At 38.4% G+C, this 23,556-nt stretch overlaps 1 protein-coding gene across 7 annotated transcripts in view; it reads right to left on the bottom strand.

The window, feature by feature from the left end:
• Positions 1-23,556, bottom strand: part of APBB2 (amyloid beta precursor protein binding family B member 2) — a 166,931-nt gene that overhangs the window by 40,856 nt on the left and 102,519 nt on the right. For 5 of the 7 annotated variants that reach the window (XM_041402727.1, XM_041402731.1, XM_041402726.1 and 2 more), the window contains 5 exons: positions 23,155-23,363; positions 18,146-18,208; positions 17,619-17,704; positions 17,442-17,502; positions 3,613-3,759 (listed from right to left, as the gene is read on the bottom strand). In XM_041402727.1, the coding sequence (XP_041258661.1) occupies positions 3,613-3,759; positions 17,442-17,502; positions 17,619-17,704; positions 18,146-18,208; positions 23,155-23,363 (566 nt within the window). The remainder of the gene's footprint in view (positions 1-3,612; positions 3,760-17,441; positions 17,503-17,618; positions 17,705-18,145; positions 18,209-23,154; positions 23,364-23,556) is intronic. The other 2 variants (XM_041402732.1, XM_041402730.1) reach the window with 1 other exon arrangement.

Below are 23,556 nucleotides of genomic sequence, written 5' to 3'. Positions count from 1 at the left end.
ATAGGTCTGCTGCCTCCTCTATCACATGTAATATCCTTCTTCTTGGAGGCTGTACACATATTCTTCAGACCATGAGCTCTACAGAAATGATCCTGGACCTATTGCCGAGCAGTAAGACAAGCTCCTGATCAAAAGGTAGAAGCTATCTGCTAAATACTGAGTAATTTGTTTCCTCTCTTTCATGCCAGAATCTATACACAAACAGAATGAATGGAAAGGGTCTGAATCCCTACTGACTAACATTTCAAAACTGACTTTTTTCTTCACCTCAGTGACACAGAAACCGTTTTCCCACTTGGTTACAGTGGCTCAAGTCTTTATGATGTCTACTTTTGTGTCTGTGTAAGAAATACATTAATGCCACTCCGTGAGAGCTTTCTGCCACTGTCTGTAGGCAAGGCAGCAAGGGGCAAGCACTGCCCATCTCCTCTCCCAACCCCAGAGCTCCTAGCAGGGATTCCAAGGGAAGCTGTGACACAGGCTGGCACTGCAAGTACCAAGAGGGATGTGGGAGACACAGGTGACACCTGGTATGAGCAAAGCCAACTCAAGCATTTTTTGCCTGATGGGAAAAGCACATCTGTGGCTGAGATGCAAGGCTGGATGTATAGGCTGCTCCTAGAGAACAGAAACAGATGTAGCTGTGACAATCATGCAAAAAAAAATGGGGTAAACAAGAAACACTGAGATGTTAGTGGCAGACAGAAAAAGACACACCATGAAGAAAAAAAGGGAAAAATTTGCTTGGAGGTCAGAAGCAGTAAACAAAATGTGTGAAGAATGATACCAAGTGTCACAAAGATTGCTTTTTGGACCCATTTTATACTTATATATTTGTTCCAGAAGGAAATTATTACAAGAAGGAAAAATATGTTATTAATGCAAAATACACTGGGATTAGAGTAACAAAACAGAATCCAAATTAGCTGGAAAAAAATTGGAGAATGGGCAGATAAGCAACATAAGTCACAGGAAATGATCCTTGCAATGCTCAGGAGATCACTTGTCTGCAGCCAGAAGCAATATATTTTTCTAAATTTTGTTGCCTTATTATACAAAAGCTATTTTAGAGATGAAAGCACTGCATAGGTCAAAAAGAAATTATTTAGACAGGCTAGGAGCTTGAACATAGGCTGTAATGTCTCAGACTGCTGAAGAGCTGCAGAGATCTGGTGGTTTGAGGTGAGGAAGAGCCATGGAGGGAAAGTGAATAAAGGAAAGAGAGGCTCAGTCACAGCAGTTTTTCTGGAAGTCTTACAGGCTGCAGTATATAGGTCATTGGCAAGAAGGTATCTTTGTCATGTAAGTAATATTCTAATGTACAGAAATGTAATTCATGGCAAAAAAGCAACACAAACAGGTGAACAGCCATTTTCTGTTTAGATTTTACAGAGCAGTAGAAGTTCAAAATTTATAGGTAATTTCTTTTGGAGCAAAGGGCATGAAATTCCACATTAAATCCACTAACATTAGTTCTGCAGAGTCAGGATCTCACCCAGGGTGTGGGAGGTTTTGTGGTTTGTTTTGCAGTCTTTTAAAACATGAAAACTTGGGGCTAGTCCTAACCCCAACTTCACTTTCATTACATTCTAGCTAAAGAAAATCTTCAGGTAATCTTAAAATTCCTATGTGCAGTCATTTAGCTCCATAACAGATTCCTGCTGTAATTGCTCCATCTGATACATCAGTGATGGAGTATAATTTTCTCAGGTTTCTCTCTAAGACATGCCTCTTCTAATCACTCTTGAAGCCTTACATTGCAGGCAGGAAAATGTGTTTGGATGTAATGAACTCTTTTAAAATCAGGAAGACAATTTGCTTTGGGAGCCATCTATTCAAGCACAGATCTCTATTGTTTTGTCAGGCTGATTTTTTTTTTTTTTTAAATTTTTTTAATGAATAGCACTCTTAATTTAAATATCCACTCAAGAGGACCAAAATTTTTTTACCACCTTAGCTTGAAAACCTGCAAGGGTTTCCAACAAAGAATAAGGGGATTGACAGATATAGAAAAAAATGTGAACATTAACTCTTAAAACAAATTATGAGGTTTCAAAGTAAACAATATGTTTCAAGTTGATCAAAGTGCTGCTATCTGAAAAATGGATGAGATTACACACATGTAAAGATACTGGGGTTTTTTTCTCTCCTGGGGTCAGCAGGAAGTCCAAAGCCCATGACTGACACATCTCTAATTGTTTGTCTTGCTATATTATCTAAAGAAAACTGTTCCCAGGTGTAAGAAAGAAAGGAAAACAATACTTTCTTGTTCACTTATATGTACAATATATACTTCTTCCATATAAAAATCCTTCTGAAATTATTTTAAATGGCTAGAACACTGGAAATGTGTTCCTTTACACATAATTTTAAGGGCACTTTCTCCCAGTTGCTCCCCCAGAGTGTCTCGGCATTGCTGTGGTCATAGCTAGGACGGTGAACTGGAGCCATAGACTGCAACAATAACTTGGGAGACTGAATGTTATTTTTTCCTGAAATTTTTACTGAAATGTAGACAAGTCTTTCTTTTGATTTCTTCTTTGTTTGGCAGAGCCATTTCTCTTAGAACATACAAGGGAAAGTTACAACTCTTTTGTCAGTTTTGTATTCAGCTCTTGTGTGGCCAATCCACATTAGTGCAACCCTTCTGAAAATATGTCAGGAGAGAAGTAGAAAATGAGATTTGGCAGAAGTTTAGGCTGTTCCATGAACAATCAAATGACAAAGATGTTTTAACTGAGGCTTTGTCTCTTATGCTCTCTGTATGTCCCATCTTTTCCCTTCTTGTATCACTTACTGACCCCTCAATATCCTCCACTTCCTCATCTGTCCCCAGCACACCTATTTTCTACATCACAAAACCTAAACCTCCCTTCAGTTTTCCCCAAGTTCCCACAGTTATCCTCTCTTTGCCGCCAAGTCAGAAAGAAGCAGAGAGCAACTGTGGTTCAGCCAATGAAGGCACACTGACTCTTCAGCAAACCAGCAAAGAGGAAAGCTGGGCTCTCTCTTTTTCCCTCAGTATGTGGGAATCAGGCATCCTTCAAAACTGGACGACACTGGTGCAGAGATTCAAGAGTTATTGGAGAGGAGCCAACAGACAGACTGATGACATATAATTAATTTATTTCTGAAATACTGATAAAATAATCATCGTGAGATAAACCATCTGTTCATCAGTTCCAATCATCTCATGTATTTCAGAACCACAATCCTGCCAGTGTGGGTTTCCTTAAAGCTCTTTGTCATTGTGAAACCTTTGAAAATGTTGTTACAAAGCATCACTTTTGGACCTCTGGTCAAGAAGACTTACACTGAATTTCAACAGCTTGGCCTGTGTGTTCCCAACACTGCCACTGCACAGGTGTGTACTAGCACAGATGTAACGTAGAAGTGAGGTCTTTGTGGCATCTGCTGTCTTGAGCAGTTTGGAACAAAAAAGTTTCAACACTTTCCCTGGACCCTTTTATATATTTGGCAGTGCCAGGCTGAGGCAGTGAAATCCCAACATGGAAGAACATGGAAGTAGTTGTCTAGGGAATTGTTCCTTTGAGATGTTTTATGGTGCGAGGGGGACGTTCCAAGAGGGGGAGAACTTCACTCTGTTCTTACCTCTCCCCAAATGCCAACAGTGTCTCTGATGTCATTTTTACAGTAAGAGAGTTGCCTGATGCAATTGTTCACAGCAACACTGCTCTTTCCAGGAGCCAGATCTTCTTCTGCCATTTCTACCCAGCCCAGAGATCGCACAGCGAAGCACTGAAAAGAAATCAAAAACCATCTGTCATACAACAGCAACTAGGCAGTTAATGTTAAAGGTCTCCATCTAGAACTGGAAAAAAATTAAAGCCTTGTAGATGTCAAAGATAAGTAAATGAAAATACAATTTGTGAATGGCAAGGTGAAAACATTCAAAGGAACAAAGAAGAATGCATGCCTTGCTATGAAAGGTGTCTGTGGAGGTAACAGCGATGCCTTCCAATAAAATAATTTTGCTAACATAAAGGAGGAAACAAGGGAGCAGTAAATATTAGGATACATACAAATACAAACAATAAGGAAAAAAAACACAACTATAGATAGAGCAGAATTGAAATTTTAGCTAGAATCTAGTGTTTTCATTGAAAAGAAAGAAAATGCTACTGGAAAATGCTACTGGAATGTGAGATGGCCACTGTCTGACTTTTAACCAGAAAATTACACTTTTTTGTGGATTACAGCAATCACTTCTATAGTAAGTTTACCTAAGGTAGCAAACAATAACAAATTCAAAGCTAAGAAGATAAGTATCATAAGAGGAAAGCAGGCTTTTTCTAAAAGAAATTCAAAATTACCTTTAAAATAAAACACTCTAATTATACATTTGTTAGCAGAAAGATGTTTAGCCAACCAGAGCACTCAGTTGGCAGAACAAGCCAAGGCGATATTATTTTGCACATATGATACTTTTTGCAAACAGAACAAAATGGAAGAAATTGAATGGCGCCATCTTTACCCTAAACCTAAGGTAAAGAATAAAAAGTGTTTATTCTGAAAAAACAAAACCTGCTCACTTGCTCTCAGGCATTACGGTGGGATAAATACAGACCTCACACTAAGTCAACAGGAGTTTGTCTATGAGACAAGGCTTCTTCCAGAGAAGGTTACAGCTGTTTCACTCTGAACTACAGCAATGGGCTCAGCAGGCTGGTTGTTGTACCTCCTGAGCAGACCCAACAAATGCTTCAGATGGTCCCTGAAGGGTCAGCAAGAGCAGACCAACACTCATGGCTGAGTGCTGCTGCCTTGTGCCACACGGCTTTCCTTGCTGTCAGCAGCATCCTGCGGGTCCTTGGGAAAGCAGGGTGTGATTCTGGGAGCTGCAGGAAGGCAGGCAGTGCTGGTGACTGCTGGGAGCCCTGCTGCCTCCAGCAGCACACTCTACACAGCCCAGGAGCTCCAACGGCAGGCCCATGCTGCAGCTACCAATCCTTCTTCAAATGCAGTAAATAAATCAGCTTCAGAGCTCAAAAGCTGAGTCTTCACTTGCCACCTTCTAAAACCTGCTGTGAAGTCAGTGAGCTGATGAAGCTCACACACCATCACTGGTGTGTCGTTTGGGAGCAGCTGCCCTCAAAAAAACCCTACCCCAGAACACCAAGGTATTTTAAATATGCATAATGTGTCAACTTTGGCACACTAAGGAAGGAATAAAATTCACCAGTGGATAAAAAGATTAATGAGTTTCTCCTTTCCTTTAAAACTTCTCTCTTCCTTCAGCCTTCTTTCAGTTTGCACAATGCACTCCAGGCTCACTCTGCCAAGCAGGAAAGCCGGGTGAAGAGCCTGCTTCCTGAACCTCTGGTACCCACTCCAACAAACCACTAACCAAGCATCACCCCATCTCAGGTATCAGACAGCAAATACACTCTGCAATTGCATAAAACACTTTAGTGACTGTAGATAAAAAATTAACGCCTTTCATGCCTCCAGCTTTTTGTGAATTTTCTTTTTTTTTTGCTTTGCAAACAAGGCAATCAACATGCAAATTTTCCCACACTGCTGCTTCCTGACCCAGCTCTGCTGGAAACCCACAAAAGTGCTGACTTTCAATTCTGAAGGGCCATAAAGGAGAAGGTGAAAGAGGAGACAAAGGAGGGATCAATACTCAGGGGTGCTCTTCACTTCAGGGCCACACAAGATACAAAAAACCCCTATTTTTTAGCAATTATTAAGGTGGTCTAATCTTAAGATTGCAGAATTGTTTCAGGTACATTAGATGCTCAAGAATCTTGCTAAAAGTGCCACTATACTCACTGGGGTATTAAATATTTATCTTTGCAAGCTTTAAAAATACTGATTCTACTGTACCAGAAGAAAGGGTTTTTTTACAGGTATTTAAATATTAAACTGAATAGCAGAATACTAGCAGAGAGAAATATTTTCTAAATCATAAGAAAAGTGAAGAACTAAATATGTACAGTAAGGATACTGTTTCCTTGTTGCTCTTCACATCTCAACCACATCTGCAATTTCTTAGCTGCTTTCTGAACACAAGGATAAATATGGAATCACAGAATGCTTTGGGTTGGAAAGGACCTTAAAGATTGCCTAGGTTCAATCCTCTGTTGTGGGCAAGGATACCTTAGACCAGACCAGACTGCTCAGAGGCCCACCCAACCTATATAGTCCTTGCACTGAACAGAGTGTATCCTAAGAAGGCCAAAAATGATGAAAGACTATCAATTCAATTTGGCAGCAGGTAAATCTGTTATTAGTAAAGATGGTGAACTGTTTTGCTGGTTTTTTTCCTGACCTTTTTTTTATTCTATGTTTGAAATTCTCTGGTGGCAGCATCCACTGTGTTATACAGCCCTGTACTGCCAAAACAGTACAGTGAGCAGAACACAACACGCTTGTCTACCCCACATATTGCCCTTCATGTGAAGGACCTGGCTTCCTTCCCTGCTTCAGTTCCCTCTTGGTGCTTCCAAGTAAGGTAGGCATGAGAAAGCCCTTGGCTTCTGGTACCTGACAAGTTTTTGTGTATTTCACAAGAAGCCCTTACCATAACCCAAACAAAATGCTTCAGAAAACAAACCATTTTCCCAAAAACTCACTGCAAACAAAAACCTCTCAATAAACCCTAAAAAGACTCAACATTCTACTCACAAAGCAATGCATGTACCTGTGTGTATATATATAAGTAGCTTTCTTTTGCTCAAAATACACCTAAAGGCCAAAAACTTGGTATTTTGTGGCTAAGTGAATACATGTGCTGATGTGGCTCAGCAGTCATGTTTGACCCTGATGCAGATTTTCAGAACTAGAAAATAGGAGGACCCAGTAACATGTGACACACACCAGGGTCCACTCAGCATCAACAGAGCAGAAGTGTATAAATACACAAATGTGGAATGGAGAGAGGTGGAAGTCTGAGCATGCCTGTCTGTCTGTCTTCTCTGCATATTGCCAGCAGCTGGATTGTCAGAGATCCACTTCATGTTTTATTGTAGATTGCTTTTTTCCTCTCTCATTATTAGACTTAGAGGTTCTCTTTAAAACAAAAGAGCACAAAACCCAGCAGAAACAAACCACCTAGTGTCCCCAGTCAGATATGACCTAATTTTTAGACCATGGCTGGCTGAGTCAGGCATGACAGCAGAATTGCCTAGAACTCTAATACATTAACACAGCATCATGTCCCCTGCCTCCCACCAATGACACTGACAAGCCAAGAGTAAAAGTACTTCCTCTGACCCCAAAGAGCTTTGATAATGCACTCTACTGTCTTCTGGAACTAACACCTAGAGGCAAACCAAGCAAATCTAAAAAACAGAGTGTAGCTTTTCTTCATTAAGCATCTATGAGCTCATTCCTGGCAATGCCAGCTTGTTATGCATCTCTTCTCAAGGCTTAGACATAATTAGTGGCAATTAATAATTATTGGCCCGTAATAATTTCAAAGTAATTCCCATGTCAACATGGGAATTTTGTCTTACAGTAGTTTATCTATTTTCTCTCTTAGTGAAAGTTTTCTGTGCCTGGTCAGACTGTCTGCTTGCCCTTTTTGCCAGATTCTTTTCAAGAGCTGGCAAAGAAAAACAGATTTGAAGAAAACCAAAAGAAGTTGATAAATACAGCAGGCTGAAAGATACTTAGGAACTGTACACTGTCCAAACATTGTTGTTTGGGATTGGGAAGATCAAAGGCACTACCACAAACACTGCATGGCTGAGAGAAGTGAATGAAAGAAATGTCACTTAAACCATGGTAAGTCAATAATCTTGTATTTTCATCTTGACTGGAGACTTCACATTTCCTGCCTGGCTACACAGGACATTGTGCAAAGAAGTTACACACAGGAAAAAAAATCCTTATCACACACTAGCCCAAGAAAAGACAGGTGAACAAAAATGAAAACACAGCTATTGCTGCTTGGTTTTACAGTTCTGGGGAACCTATGTTTGAATAGTTGCAAATCCAATTAGTGTTTCAGGGTTAATGATTTGTAATCTAAGAACCAAACTCATAAATGCTGTAATCTGAACTCTGTATAGAGCTGTAAAACTCTCTTGCAGTGCAGTTCTGGTCCAAAACATTGCCTAAAGCTGGGGAACTTTAGGAGTGAAGAAATGAACAAACCACAGATCACACTTTTGCTCTTTGGCATTGCAAACCCTTCAACAAAGGGCAGGGTCCCGCTCTGCAGCTCTTTCCCAAGAGGAACTCTGGAAGGAGCTTTGGCAGGGACAAAGAACTGTGACAAAGTTTTAACCATAAGCAAATGCACACTCTAGCTGTTGCCTCATGCATAAGCATGCAGCATTAAAGAAAAAAAAATTGAGAAAGACAAAGCAAATACAATCCCCTGCTAAAAAAAGGACAAGAGATCAAGCGCACGTGACTGATGGCAGAGTAGTGTTGGAAGCTGGATGGATCATAAAAGCGTGGATAGAAAAAATCCCACACAGGGTGAAAGTGAATTAGAACATCAGTTTGAGAACAACTAATGTACATTACCAGACCACAGACAGATTGCTTTTCATATTACACAGCTGTTGGCAACCACTATGAACACACCTGCATTAAGAGTATGTTTGCCTTGATGCTTTAAATACGTGCTACTTGTTTCTTCTCTACTTCCAAGCCCACAGGACTTTGTTTTGAGTAGTTTCCCTTTGTTTCCTTTTATATTTTTCCTTTTTAAAGGTTATATCTGCCTGCAGACACATAAATCACTACAATATTTAATAAGGTCTTTTATCACAGACCACTGAGCAAGTTTGTGCCTGAGACACAGCATGTAGGTCACATAATTAACCATTTATTATGCAGCCAACATAACCTCCAAAATTTCACTTGCATTTTCTTTGGTAGTTTGAAAATAAAAAAAATCTATCATATTATTTTATGCTTTGGAAGCATAATAGAACATCTTTCTATTCTGAGGAAGAAGTGTGTTCCAGTTTATTTGCCTACTACATAGCAAGAAAGATGACATTGATTTCAGATGAAAATATTGGAGAAGATCAAAGACAGAGTAACAAGAAAATAAAAAGAACTTATGCAATTAATGAACAAGCACTTTCATTCAATTGACATGAAGAGACTGCAGTGCATCTCCTTTCCCAAAGAAATATTCACAGATGTCACATAAAAGTTCTTAGCTACAAAAAATTCAAAATGCTTAATCAAAAACAACTAATAAGACTTCTCAACATTTCCAGCTTCCTCTTGTAGTTCATCTTGTATTACTTGAATTACTGAAAATGCAGATGAAATACAAAAACAAGCACAGAAGTATTCAGGTCACAACAGAATTCAGAAACCACTAATATTTCAGGCAGATGATTATAAACTAAACTCCCTTAGAATTAAATATGGGGACTTTACAAATACTACAAAATAATCTTTATAATACGTTACTTCTTTAGAGGAGGTCAGTATCCAATTTTCTGCTCTCACAGTCCCTTACTCATTCTCCAAGCCACTACAGTCTCATTTTTCCAGACCTGCAGACTACAATGTGTAGGATGACAAAAGTTCCTCTCTTGTTTTGAGCTTAATACTTCTGTCTCAGTGGTTTCCCATGGCTTGCAGCCAGAGGTCAAATCTGCTCTACCAAGGCAATGAAATGCTGCAGGAACATTGCACTGGTTTAGATCTTTTAAAATCCAGCCATTTGAGCAAAAAATAGAGTGGATGCTACTATTCTCTAACAGCCCCTTCTGAAGAAGAAATTAAAATCATCTTATTCTTTTCTCTAGTCTCCTCAGCAAGAACAAGTTTTCACTTCAGATGCTTTAAAGATACCTTGACTTCAGATCCTAAAGGGATGGGTTTATGCACTTTGCTTTGAGCTAAGGGTGCCTTGGGCTTCATTTTGATACAGTGAAATAAAACCTGTGCTTCCTCATTTAAGAAAAGGCAGTCATATTTTTCACTAGAAACTAATAAAGGATGTTCAAATCCAGGTCTATGTTGCAGAGTAACTGAACTGTTTGGATAACTCAAGCAGATTTCACTGTTCTGTGACACACAAACATGACCCCAACAAACACACACATATGCTTTGTCACTAGAGACAAGCCCTGCAGGAGTTTACAGAGCATAAAAACGTGTGCATTTATTTCTTTAAAACTAATGCTCTGCACTTGTTAACTTTAACCTTAAATGCTGTATTTTCCCAATGTAGGCTCTTCTTCAGGCTGACAGATATATAAGTGCTTCTAATGCCACCAGCAGTACTTTATTTAATACTGTGGTGCATAATTTCAAAGGGAATATGCATGACATCCAAATTTTAAAAGAAACAAAAACCCCTGAAGAGCTCCCAACCTTTAAGTGAACTCTTGACCTTATGAATCAATGGAGAAAAACCTTCCAGCTTCACTAAAGTCAGAATTTCATGTCTCATTAGAAACAACATTATTACAAATAATTTGATTTCTGGAGAAATTATGTTTACAACAGGATCCAAAGTCGATGAAGTTAAATCACTATTGATCAATTCCAGCTTTTGAAAGAAGACTCAAATAAGCATGAATCCAGAGCCCAGAAATCTTGAGCCCTGGTGGAGCTCACACATTTGAGGACCCATTTACTGTCATGCTGTCTCCTTGAAGCACCATGGAGTGATCATCTCCAAACATATGGAATAATGCATAATTGTGCAACATGGCACTATGATGCACATATGCTTCATATATATGAAACACATCTCATGCTTTCACATCTCTTAAGAGATAAATATTATCCCTTTTCTCTTGGATGAAATGCAGAAAATTTTGACAAGGAAAATGTCTAATTTTTTAAAGTGAAATTTAGAAGTAGAACTAAAAATCAATATACATACTGGCTAGAGCTATCTAAATATTGCTCTGTCATTCAACTCCATGTTCCACTTTAACTGATTTTTAAATGAACTTCCTCCATAAATGCACCTTTCAGCTAGTCTGCAATGGACAAATAACTCACCAAGTTTGTATCACGCTGGTTTTATAATGTGTATGTGCAATGTATAACAAATAAATATACATACTTATATATATACCAGCACCTTTTTTCCATTAAAAATCTATGCCATGGAATGGTAAACACTAACATTTCAAACTAGAACAAGCTATTTCCCTGAGCTGCCCTAAACTGGCACGGTAATGTAAATAATTGAAGAGAAATACAAAAATATCTGTCAGTTCATTTTGTACCAGTACAATGAATAGACATTCAAGAGGCAATTCACAGTGAACAGGCCATTCCGGAGCTGAAGCTGACAGAGGCTACATAGATTGTTTCAGAGGTGAAATGGTTTGTCTCAAGTGGGGAGCATGAAGGGCTGCAAGCTGTGATTGCCTCTGCACTGTACCAGCAAAGCTGCTGGGGAGCTGCCAGGGAGGTGTGCCAGCAATATCAGCCCAGGCTGCGCTAAACTGGGAGCTGCTTGCTGACAGAATCCACTGTTCTGCAGAATGGCCACAGAAACTTTGTGCCTGTGGCATATGAGTATGGTGAGCTGCTGCTTCTCCCAGTTTCTGTCCATTCCTGAGGGTTCTTCAACAACCACACACCAAGTACTGCTGGCCCATTAAAAGTTTCCATAAAACAGTGAATAAACTGTGATTAAAAACTACTAAAATAAGTAACATTAAAATATTAGAAAGTGAAGATTCTCCAACAAAAACTTTTTTTTTTTTCTTAGATCAGCAGCCTGGGGTTTTCTGTGTTCTACTGAACCACCCCAGTTTGTTATACGGTTGTACACAGCAAGATGCGGTACACAGACTCCAGCCAAGAAAAACTGGACTGTGTACCTCCATGAGAAAAGGACTGAAGATGACATTGGCACTTTGACCTAGTGAAACAACAGAAACTGTCACCATGGAAGAAACAACATCACTTTAAAAAAAAACCATTTAAAATAGGTATATTCATGTTTTCTCAACTGCAGCCAGCACTTCCTAGTATGCCATGCCTGAGAGGCCACAGCAGCACACTGGGTGTTCCACAGCTGCAATTCCAGAGTCAAGGCTCTCTCCAATGTCACCTCACCTGACTGGCAACCAGGGAAGCTTCCTCCCTACAAGGACAGTGGTCACTGGCAAGCATCCAAACTGCCTACACAACCTGGCCACTCATGGCAAAGGCAGTAATTGTTCCCAGGCAAAGCATGACCCACACAACTCCCATCTGCATTAGTCACCCTCCTGTAATGCACTTGGCACCTGTGCTCTTACCCTGGCAATAATTCCTGGTCAACACACCTGTGGCAGACACTGCCACTGTCAACACTGGAACTTTACTGGCCATGGAGATCTTTTGCTTTGATTTGGAATAAAATGTGTTCCTATGATTTATCTTCTCTTTTCCCAATCCTGCATAAATCTCTCAGCCCAGTGCAAACCTTTTGTACAGCCTATCTAAACAAAACAAATCCTGATAATGCCCCCAAACTCGAGAGGTAGTTCTTGTATTATGAACCTGGAATATAATGGTAAATATTCAAGCAGTTTCCATTCTCTTTCACATGAGGAATGGCTTTGTGATGTGTTTTTCTAAGGAAGACTACAAGTAAAATGTCTCCTCTACATCCCTCCTACTGGTTGGGCACTCATGTCCTGATTGTGCATGTTAGGTTCACAGTTAATTAGATCCCAGAGCTATATGGGATTCCTAGGAGTGAAAGACATGTAATATTTTGCAGGATCTCACTATAATCTTGAATACCTTGAGAAATTTGGCTAAATTATCCCAGATATTTGCATTTTACATATAGTATAACAAAAAAACATACTGTAACTCTGTATGCCCTTATAAAGTAAATCCATGAGATTTGGGAAAATGCTGCATCTTCCTTGCCCTGAACTCATCTTCATATTTGATTAAACAAGATTCCATTTAGGAACAAGGTGGAAGCAAATATCCTCTAGACAGAAATCTGTGTTATGATGTACATCACATCATGACATTAGGAATTTTTACCTAATGACACAACAGATGTCAACAGTAATAACTATCATTCACAGATATAAAAAACAAGCAAACACATTCTCTGAAAGGTCTAATGCATGACATGAAAAAGACTATTTAAAAAAATAAATCATTGAGGATATGTAGTTTAGGGCTTTAGTTGGCTATTTCTAAAACTGCTTTTGAAGCAGAACATTTTCAAGCACCTGCATCATTTACCTGCAGCAGCTCTATAGATGTGAGGGTGCCTTAATGCTGCTAAAGGCAAACAGCCAAATTCAGAAACAAACCAGTTTAGAAACAGCCACCCTCACCAGTCACCACTGCTACCCAGGAGCTGCAAAGGTGGAATGGCAGATTACACTTGAATTAGTTTGTCAGGAAGACTAGTCAAAGCAGAAAAAAGCCCCACAAAAAACACTTAAGAAGAAACTTGAAATTAATACATGGGTTTATACACTGTGATTCCTTTATAAGGGTAAAGAAATAGGTAAAGATTTCTTCCAGTGCTATTTCCTAGGGAATGAAAACAAAAGATTGTTTTGAAAGAAACAAATTCCTAATCCAAAAACCAAACAAAAATACCACCTTTAGAAGAAAAACTGTTGAAGATACCATATTCTCTTTTAAATTTCATCTACTTTTGAAAAGAGACTTAAGATGGAATAAATTCCTCAAATTTAATTAATTAAAATTAATTGAATTGAGGCTTTTTGCAGCATTTTGTAAGCTCATGAGAAGACTGTAATCCAGCCTGAGGTGGACTGCTGGAAAATGCTGAATAATCCCTGTTTGAACCAAGAATTTAGAAGCTGCTCTGAGTGTAAGAAAAGAATCCTTTCTTGGGATTGCTGGACATGGCAAAAGCTCCTCTCAGGTTAAGTCTTCACTTGGATCAGAAATCAGATGCATATCCATCCCCAAGGATACACACTGATTATTCACACATGATCCTGTGTGTAGCCAGGGTGTTTTCTTCTGGAAAAGACCAGAAAGAAGCAAATATACAATGCTTCCAAAACACATACACCTGCTTCCATAGTAAGAAAAGCAGTCAAGATAAGGATATTAAATCTTTGGGGAGCACATAGTATTTTGTAAAATTATTTTGATAGTGCTTAGATTATTTTGATTTACAGGCCTCTTTCAGAACAGCCACAAGATGCCAAAGGGCATCTGGTTAAACCCTAAAGGCCAGGTAATCCATAGAAATTCATCACCAATTCTTTCCATGTCTCCAAGTGTGCTTTCATTCATCTACAGGTGAATCACTAAATTTAAGTACTTGTTATCAACATCTGATACTCTCTCTCTTAGAAATAGCCTCATTCTCTTCCTTTGAGATCCAAAGCATTTATTGGTTTCTAAAGTAGAAAACAGTCTTTTGGAATAAATGCCTAGGACTTCCACAGGTTTAAATACATTCTTCCCATTCTTAGAAACTATATAGCTAAAACTCGTCTAAAATTGTGAGGCTGGAAAAGTGAAGCTTTGCTGAGCAGACCAATGTGGATAGGGAATTCGAAAATCCATGCCATTCCTAGGGACAGTAACAGGTTTCCCAGGAGGTTCTGTTTCTATGTATGGACATAAGAAAAAATTTAGCACCTTCCTATATTTTTACATAGGGACATCATATATACATTTATATATATATATACACATATATATATATATATATACATATATACATTTATAACAATGGAAAAAAGACAGCCCAGAAGAATTTACAGTCTTGGATTGTTAAAAGCATCTTTTGCCTTCCTTGAAACTCAATTAGGAAGGCACACATTGCTCTATGAATTAACCAGGAAGGTTACGATCTGTCTCCTGGGAAGCACCAATTCAAAACTCATTTCTAGCTGTGCATGTTTCACATGCAGAATTAGGATCCCCATCAAGCACAATAAGCCATCTCTTCAAGAAATTTCTATCAAAATAAACTGATGATACCAAGAAGCTGGATGTAATAATTCTCCTCTTTCCACTTCACCTTTACGACCTTCTGCAGACAACCTGACTGAGATGCCATGGACATGAAACTGTGAACTGCACCTTAAGCATGTGATACATATAGAAACATTTGTTCTTTACTGACAATTATGAACACTTAAATGTCTTGCTGCATAAATCACTTTTTTTACAACAATTACATGAATTATGTGACAAGCTTTTCCCAAAGCAGGCATTTTTGCAGTGCTTCAATCTTTGCAGAAGCTGACTCTCTGCGGGAAGACGACTACTAAAGCTTCCCACAAGGTGGCACAGTTCCCTTTGCTGAAATACAGCATTAAATGTGCCACAGAGACACTCTTTTTTCCACAAATGTACTGGCCAATGTCATGATTAAGTTTAAATAGGTTTAAGATCTCCAACATACCTCTAACAAAGTTCATTTTAACAAATTCTTCCAATAGATAGTTTAATGGGCTAAAAAAATTTTCTTCTCTTATGATGAAATGAAGAAAAAGGATTTATCTGTGCTTGCTGCCCCACAAAAGCTTCAATCAAAGATAGGTAAGGCAGATAATACAGCAGGAGAGAGCCTAAAAGACTAAAAATATCTGATTTTTTTCAAGTCATCAGTTTCAAATCCTATCAGACTTCTTTCAGTCTCTCCATATTTGGGGTAAAATGGACTAGCAAGGAATCTACCTACCCCGTCCTCTTCCCATCCATGTGAGAACTAAAGATCTCAGAGCATTTTCCACAGGTGGAGATTGTCCCTGCTGTTTCTGGACCACTTGCAATTCCTGTGACATATGGCCATACTTGCCCTGTCCTTGGGACAGCTCTGCCCTCAGCCTCTCCTGCTGCAAATCAGTATCAGCACTGCTGAGCTTCACATGAGGACCACACAATATCTGCTGGGGTCACTGCTGCCCCTGCACAGCATCTGCATTGGGCAGAAATCAGGCAAGGTGCTTTGACTCAAGAGATTTTTAAAAAGGCAAAAACATGTCTAGTTTCTCCTCTATTTCTTGTCTTGCTCCTCTCAACCACTTCTGTGACTGTTTCAGTGCCCATTTTTGATTACCCTTATAAGCATTATCAGCATAGTTTTGCCTGAACGGGTAAAACAAAACCGTTGTGATAGACAAAAGAGGACAAGCTTTTGACACTGTCCCATTTCACAGACACCAGAGAGGTACCTGATCCATAAATACTGAAGTTTAAACAGCAAGTGAGAGAGGGAAGGGAGGTGATGGCACAAGTAATTTGTCCACAAAACTACTGCCATGGTCATCCATGCAGGAACAGCTCAAAAAATCACCTGGTAAAGTCATAGACATATCAAAATACTCCCTCCCTTTAAAGCTTTCCATACCATAAGGCTCATGAAAGGAACAACTCTATTGTTCTCAGGACTGGAACCTAAAGCTCCTCACTCCTTCAACTCCATTTACTGTGCTTAGAATTTAGTGCTTGTCATTGTAAAGGGCATAGCTGAAACTCTTGCTTTCAAGCTATCAGGAAGACAAGCAAATACAACTATTTACATCTGAAGTAAATATCACAAGCCAAATGATCAAGATGACAAAGAAAATTAAGTGCTATGATCAGTCTGTTTTCTCTCTTAAAATGTATCATTAATGCTATTAAAATTACCAACTCTGTTACATACATATTTGTTCCTGCAAATAAGTAGCTTCAGATGCTATCAGTTGCTGCAGCTGTACGGCACAGCCAAAATACTTATTTAAATTACTTGTATTTTCAATTATAGAGATTCATATACACCCTTAATAATGGATGCAAGCAAAAGGCAAAACTATCAACAAGACAAATCTGGAGATAGATATGCAAGCATACAAAACTTTCTGCTGCTTCTTTCTTCTCTAAACCTTTAGATTCTAACAGTAAAAGCTCTAATTATGGTGCTTTGTCACATAATGGTCTAATTTTTCTCTATGAAGTGCATTCTCAAAGTAGGCTGCAGTCTCTCTTCCAAAAAATGAAGTTTCTTGTTCTAAAAGGTAACTTCCTTGTTAGTAGCTGTAAGTTCAAGCAGACACATAAAAAAGGAAGAATACTTTAAAAAGGGACAAACTTGAAAATAAAGAGCAAATTCGGTCACTGAATGCCCCTGGAAACTATCTATAGATAATATCTATGGATAATATCTATATAATAGCTAATATCTATCTATAGATAATACCTATAGATAATAAAAACCAGAGCCCTCTCTCAGACAGACAATCAGTTGTGCAAGAGGACAGTTATTACAGTTGGACAGTGGAATTTTGAGTTCCAAAATCCAATTTTACAGCTTACATGATTTCAAAATAAGTCACACTTTCCTGACCCAACTGAATTAAGCTTTAGATCCTCAAACTCCTTTGATGGAATAGTCTTGCATGGTCAATCCACATTGTGCCAAGAGGAGGGGTACACTTAATGTCAAAACTTAGGAGACAGTCTGCACCTTGGAAGTTCATGCTTACAACTGCTACATTTTTAATTGTTATACTACTGTGGATCTTCATACAGACCTTGGCTTCTGGATCACTGTTGATGCTACAAGAATCATCATCATCAGATTGTGGACCATTTCTGTGACATAAAAAAAAATCAAACCAAAACAAAATCAGTCTTAAAATCATATGAAAATTACAGCACAACACAAAACAGAGCTGGTCATTCCACTGAGACTTCTGAAGTAATTGTACCTGAGCTTCAAAGAGGCATAGCGTAATGTTGCTCCTTCAAACTCCTTCAGACTTGGGTCTGGGTTCACAGTGGCTGCATGCAGGTCCTAGAGATAGAGGCAATGCTATTAGTATAATTTTAATACTATTACAATAGTATTAAGTACACCATCATGTTATTTGTTATCTCAAAGGGAAATTAAAGCCTCCCTGCAAAGAAGCGATAGTATTTCTGGCTGAAGTTGAAAAGAGGCATGCATATATAGATATATATATATATATTTCTCAAGCTGCATTTCATTCAGTGCAGGCATCTTATTTGTTACATCACGGCAGTTGCCCTGCTAGTTTAGACTGAATCCATTCCAAGTGGAAAGATCAGAAAAGGCAGCATGTTTGTGAGCTAGACATCCCTAGCAGTACCCCCATTCACTTTGGCCTAGGTTATGAATGACATTCATGGAAAAATAAAAGGGGAAAACAGCCACTGCCATGCAAAAAACAAGGGTAACAGTAGTAAAGGTTCTAAAATCTGACAATATACTTGCCTTCCAAATGTCACTATTAATCTTTCCCCCATTCAGTACAGCAAAATCACTCCATGGCTGTTTCTAGACATATAATTATTCACACAGGAAGAAGCACATTGATAAAAAAAAAAAAAGAAAAAAAAAAAAAAAAAAAAGAAAAAGAAAAAAAAGAAAAAAAAACACAAGACACTCTTGGTTAGCATTGATATTTACAGGATGGGTTAGGGAACAGATCACCTCAAACTTTAACTACTTACTCCACTATAGCATGGCATTTGGAGGGAAGGGGAGAGAAGACATGCCTCTAACAGTTACTTACCAAAACAAATGATTGAAACAAGGAAAGTTAATATAAATTAGGAACAGACAATGAAATTACTCTTTAACTATGATCTTAAAAGCAAGCAAAATTAATCTGAATATGAATGTTGGCCACAGCTGCTACAGCCTTTAATCAACAGCAATTAAGGGGAAACATTAGAATTTCCATTTGACTGGTACTTTTGTTAAAAGACCTTAATGGTAGTGGAAATAGAAATACTGAAACACAAAAAAGTATATACAAAGGTAAGATACATACAAGGTAAAGAAAACACAAGAAAAGGGCAAGAAGGGAAGAAGGTTTAGTAAGGAATGCAGAGATTTCTTGCTGAAAAAGTAGTTTTGAAAAGTCTATCAGCTTTTTTTTAAAAAACAACCCCAAACCAAACAAAGCACCCACCCTCTCATTTTCCATTCAAGTTCCTCAAAATTTTCAGAGGTGCTCAGTGGTACAATCAAGCAAGTAGCTGTGTGTCTAGCACTAAACAACCTGGGGTTCAGGCTTTTCTGTAAAGCTTGAGAGGAACAGCTGATGCTGTAATGTCTCTCTCTGTTTCATCTGGAGAGAATTCCCACAGTCCTCAACAAAAGCCAGGAGATTTGGTTGCTGGGAGACCCAGAGCCACCTTTATAGCTTTACCAAACCAAGAAATCCTGAAATGAATTCCCCTTCTAAGATGAGCTCTGCTGGGCTGTCCAGCTCAGCCCCAAGGTGAAGTGGTACCCACTAATATGGCCCAAAGTATTCATCTGCAGGGTGGACTTCTCACCCCAGAAGCATTCTCACTACATCCTCACTGGAGGAAATATTTTATGAGAAACAGCTCCCAGGAGTAACCCTTTCCTAATGTGCCTTTGAATTAATTGAGCTGTTACCTTTTCCTCCCAAGCCCCTTCTCTTTAATTACTAGCTGCCAGTGGTTATGTTACCTACAGAAGAACCTCCAGAGCTGTTCAAGACCTGGGATGAGTTAGGCTATAAGAAGACACAATTGCCATCACCAAATTCTCCTATGATCTCAAAGAAGCTCTTATTGAAACTTAAGCACTACAGCTTTTTCTCTGCACAAGAAATGGGAAAGAGACAGCAAAATTTCTAAAATTTGGAAAAGAATGTTACAAAAGACAAGGATTCAAAATGGAAGTAATTTGACAACACACAAGAGAAAAGAGGGATCTAAAACGAAGTCAAATTTAAACAGCTGTGCAAAACCAAAATACATTTTCATGCTTTTGAGAGGAAGGAAGGGAAGGAATGTTACAGGTTATTCGTATTTAGCATTTACTATTATTTTTGTTAAATCAGCAGGATTTTTGCATAATGCTTAACCCATAATTGCTTTGGATTGAAATTTTCTGATTATCTTGTGAAAGAAAAATTGCCTTGCCTTCATGTAAAAGTAAGACATTTTCACATTATTTTTCTTTTAAAACATTATTCCATTTCTATGCATGACAGCATCATTCCTCCCTGCTGTTTTTTAAAAATTCTCTGTTCAACAGTAATAATTGTTTTTCTTTATGCTAAATATCCAGAGTAAGCTACAACATAAAAATGGCTGAATTGATCTGTTCTTTGTTGACTGCCCTCAGCTGTGAGCCACATTCTACCAAACGAAGCAAAGCTTCTGTATATTACATTATTTAAGAGACAGGCACACAAAATAAAATGAAGGAAAAAAAAGGAGGAAACAAGACAAAGGGTAAAAAGGTGTTACTCAAGGGGGTGGGAAAAACAGTGTTCCTAAATGTTTCTTTGACAAACTCATAGCCTGAAAGAGCCCAAAAAAACTCATTCCAAGACTGGCACATGACGCTTTACAGACAAATGTGACTTAAATAAAAGTATTTTTATGGACTCACAGAAGCCAATTGGTTCAGATATCAAATACTACCCATGCCAGTCTTCAATCCTAGATTATACTCTTTTATCTGCCTAAAACCTATCTCGCAGCCTTTTCAGAATGAAGCAATACAAATCCAGCATGGGGGAATGAGCTAAACCAGCCCTCTCAAAACACATTCTCTTGAAGCACAGGCTTCCAGCAGCAATGAGGGAACCAGCAGCTCACAGCTCACACATGGGTCCAGCTTGGAGGGGAAAGCTCTCCACCACAAGTGATGCTGTCAGTGGTAGTGCTGGGATAAAGCATTTGGGAGCCCCTAGTCTAGACTGATTTCCCAATCTTCTGTGAAGTGTCAGGCTGACCTTATCGCAGACACCTGTAATACTCTTTCCAGGGAGGGAAAGGAGGAGCACTTGGATATGCAGCAGTGCAGTGAACAGGAATTGAAACAAATATTGCCTGCCAGTGACGTGGAGATGATACACTGCTGGCATGCACCAACTGCAGAGAGACTAGAAACCAAAAATTCATAATAGCTGACACTGTCAAATTATTTCATTACTCCTATCTCTTAAACACACACTATGACCTATTTCTCTCTTACTGCCCTGCACTGGGGTTCTGTTCAGGACCAGCTGAATCACAAAGGATTCTTCCTCCACTTCCTTTTAATAAAGTTTGGCATCTGTGGTTTCCAGAAATGCAAGACTTCTAACAGTTCCCACTGTAACTCCAGCTATGCCTGAAGCCTCTGTAGCTGTTTCAGTACTTGGAAGTGGACAAAATCCTGAGCCCAATTCATGCTCTTATTTTGAGCTCCAGTACTTTAAGTCTGCTGGTACTGTATTGGAATGCTGTCTTAATGACCACTGAGTCAAAAAGCCAGTACTGCTTCAATAACCCTAAGATGCTGATCAATGAATGCAGAAATTGACAAAAAGCAATTGCCTATATCTACAATTGAAATAATTACACTATATTATACTAATATGAATTTTGGGGATGTGCTTATTTCTGTATCACTTTTTACAGCACAGTACATGATCTTGGTGCTGCCATATGCTGTCTATGCATAAGTCTCTGCCGGAACAAATTCCTTGCTGAATTACAAATGCCATATCAAAACTTAGGTGAACCTACTATGTACTCACACACGTGTATGTCCTACTTAATACACCTATACTGTATCAAAATCTATACATTTTGTACTCTTGTGATGTTGTTGAGAATTAATGATTATTATTCATAATCACAAACTATATTTCATTTAAAGGAAACAACCATGAAAGGTTAAAAATACATGTAATACATTACAAACAGGTCAGAAATTTTAACTGTAAAGACACTCTAAATAGAAAAATATTTAAAATGAAAATACGGTTTCTTTCCTCTGCAGTTTACCAGCCATACTGATTTCTGGGTTTTGTGAAAACCATCTATAATTTACTAATTAAGATCCCATTCTCTACATTCTAGAGTTAGAAAAATAATAATAATAATAAAGTTATATTCTTCACATGTACATTACAGGGATTTATACTAGAAGCTTGTGCAGCCCTTTACATTCAGCATTTTTGAGGTTTTTTTCTTGTTTTCTACCAGAATTGTAACAGTTACAGTTCTTTCTCCAAGAATCCTCTCAGAAATTATTTCCAGCATGCTTGGTGCACAGTATGAGAGCTTGACAGATGTAAACCATAACTGAAATGTTGTGGTCAAGTTTGCAGACCTTATGAGTAGCATTTATGAACATGTGGGAGCAACTTTTCTAAAACAATAAACAAGATCATAGGTATTTAAGCCTATACAGAATAAAAGTTTTAGTGTCAAGACCATAATACATACTTGAATGTCCTTAACTCCTCTTAACTTTCATGTAAGTTAGTTTGATGCATATATGAACAAAATAAAAAAAAATGTTCTCTCTAAATTAATTAAAAACCAAAAAGCCAAACCCCTAGGGATTGCCTGATCCAAAATTCAGAGCCAGTACAAAGACTACCCTTGACAGAGCTGTGGATATTTTTCTGAAAATTCTGTATACAAATAATTTAAAACCAACCTTATATTATATTTAATACTAATTCCATGTATTAATGGAAGTCTTCTCAGAAGAAGCCTTCCCTGCACACTAAAACAAAGTGTATTTTTTGAAGCATACACTTCTTTATGAGAATTGATTTTATTTTTCTACTTACATGACAAACAAACCTGTGCTTTTAAAATAGTGCTTTCAGGATTGTGCCTGAAAGCACTATTTTAAAAGGCAGTACCGCGTACTCCTCTTTCAGCACATGTGGAGGACAGAGTGTATCTCTCTGCTTCTAGCTAAAGCCTGATTGCAACACTGATAGATATTTGGTACTGGCAGGTTGTACAGAGACTGAACACTTGAGAACACATCATGTTTATTCAACAGAAACTACCCTGTAAAGGAACTAGTGTCTCAAATGAAGACTCATATCTTTTGTGATACTCCTACCAAATGAGCCAAACAGAAGATGCAAACAAAGAGTCCAGCCAAGTCTTCTATCATGTGCAAAAGTTGTATGTATCCTGTATCCATATACTGCAGCAATGCTTCAGAACTGCCAAAGTTTCACACTCATCAGGCACTGCGTGTAATTTATCAGAGACATGTCTGATTGCATCCTAAACACCCAAAGTTTAGGGTGCTTCATCAGGCACCACCATTATAAAATGAATATAGAGAATAGATACTTACGAGGTATTATCAAAAAGTAGCTACACTTTGGGACATTATCAGGCCAGCTTAGCTATCAGCTAAACCTGAAAGTTCAAAAGGTTATTTCAATTTTCCTTACAGTATGTAGCCCACAAGAAGACACAGCAGGTTACCTCAGTTTCTGGAGTAGGAGATGGAGTAATGGAACCAAGTGATCCTTTTCGTGAGCCCTGAAGATCTGTTGGGATGGACACAGGACGCTGCCATTGAGTTGTTCCTGTTGGTATGTGCCAGTAGTAGATCCCAGCAATGTCATTTATTTTTTTCCAACCAGGTGGTAAGTCTGGGTCTGTCTGAAATGAATGATCACTCCATATATCTGCTGAGAACAGGGAAAAAAAAAAAAAAATCACACAAAGACACAAACAGTTCTTCCATGGGTCTGCACACCTGGTATTGCTGTTTTACAGTTCCTGTGCAAATGAACACCAGAAAAACAGATCAAATTATGGAGGCTCAATGTAACACAATAGATAAATAACCTCTTGTTATACTGCTGTTCTAAATCCCTTTTT

The sequence above is a fragment of the Onychostruthus taczanowskii genome, unplaced genomic scaffold, assembly GCF_017590055.1.
Source record: "Onychostruthus taczanowskii isolate IOZ18803 unplaced genomic scaffold, ASM1759005v1 scaffold2, whole genome shotgun sequence".
NCBI classification, from domain to species: Eukaryota; Metazoa; Chordata; class Aves; order Passeriformes; family Passeridae; genus Onychostruthus; species Onychostruthus taczanowskii.
The sequence above is the reverse complement of the archived record's forward strand: the minus strand, read 5'-3'. Positions and strand labels throughout refer to the sequence as shown.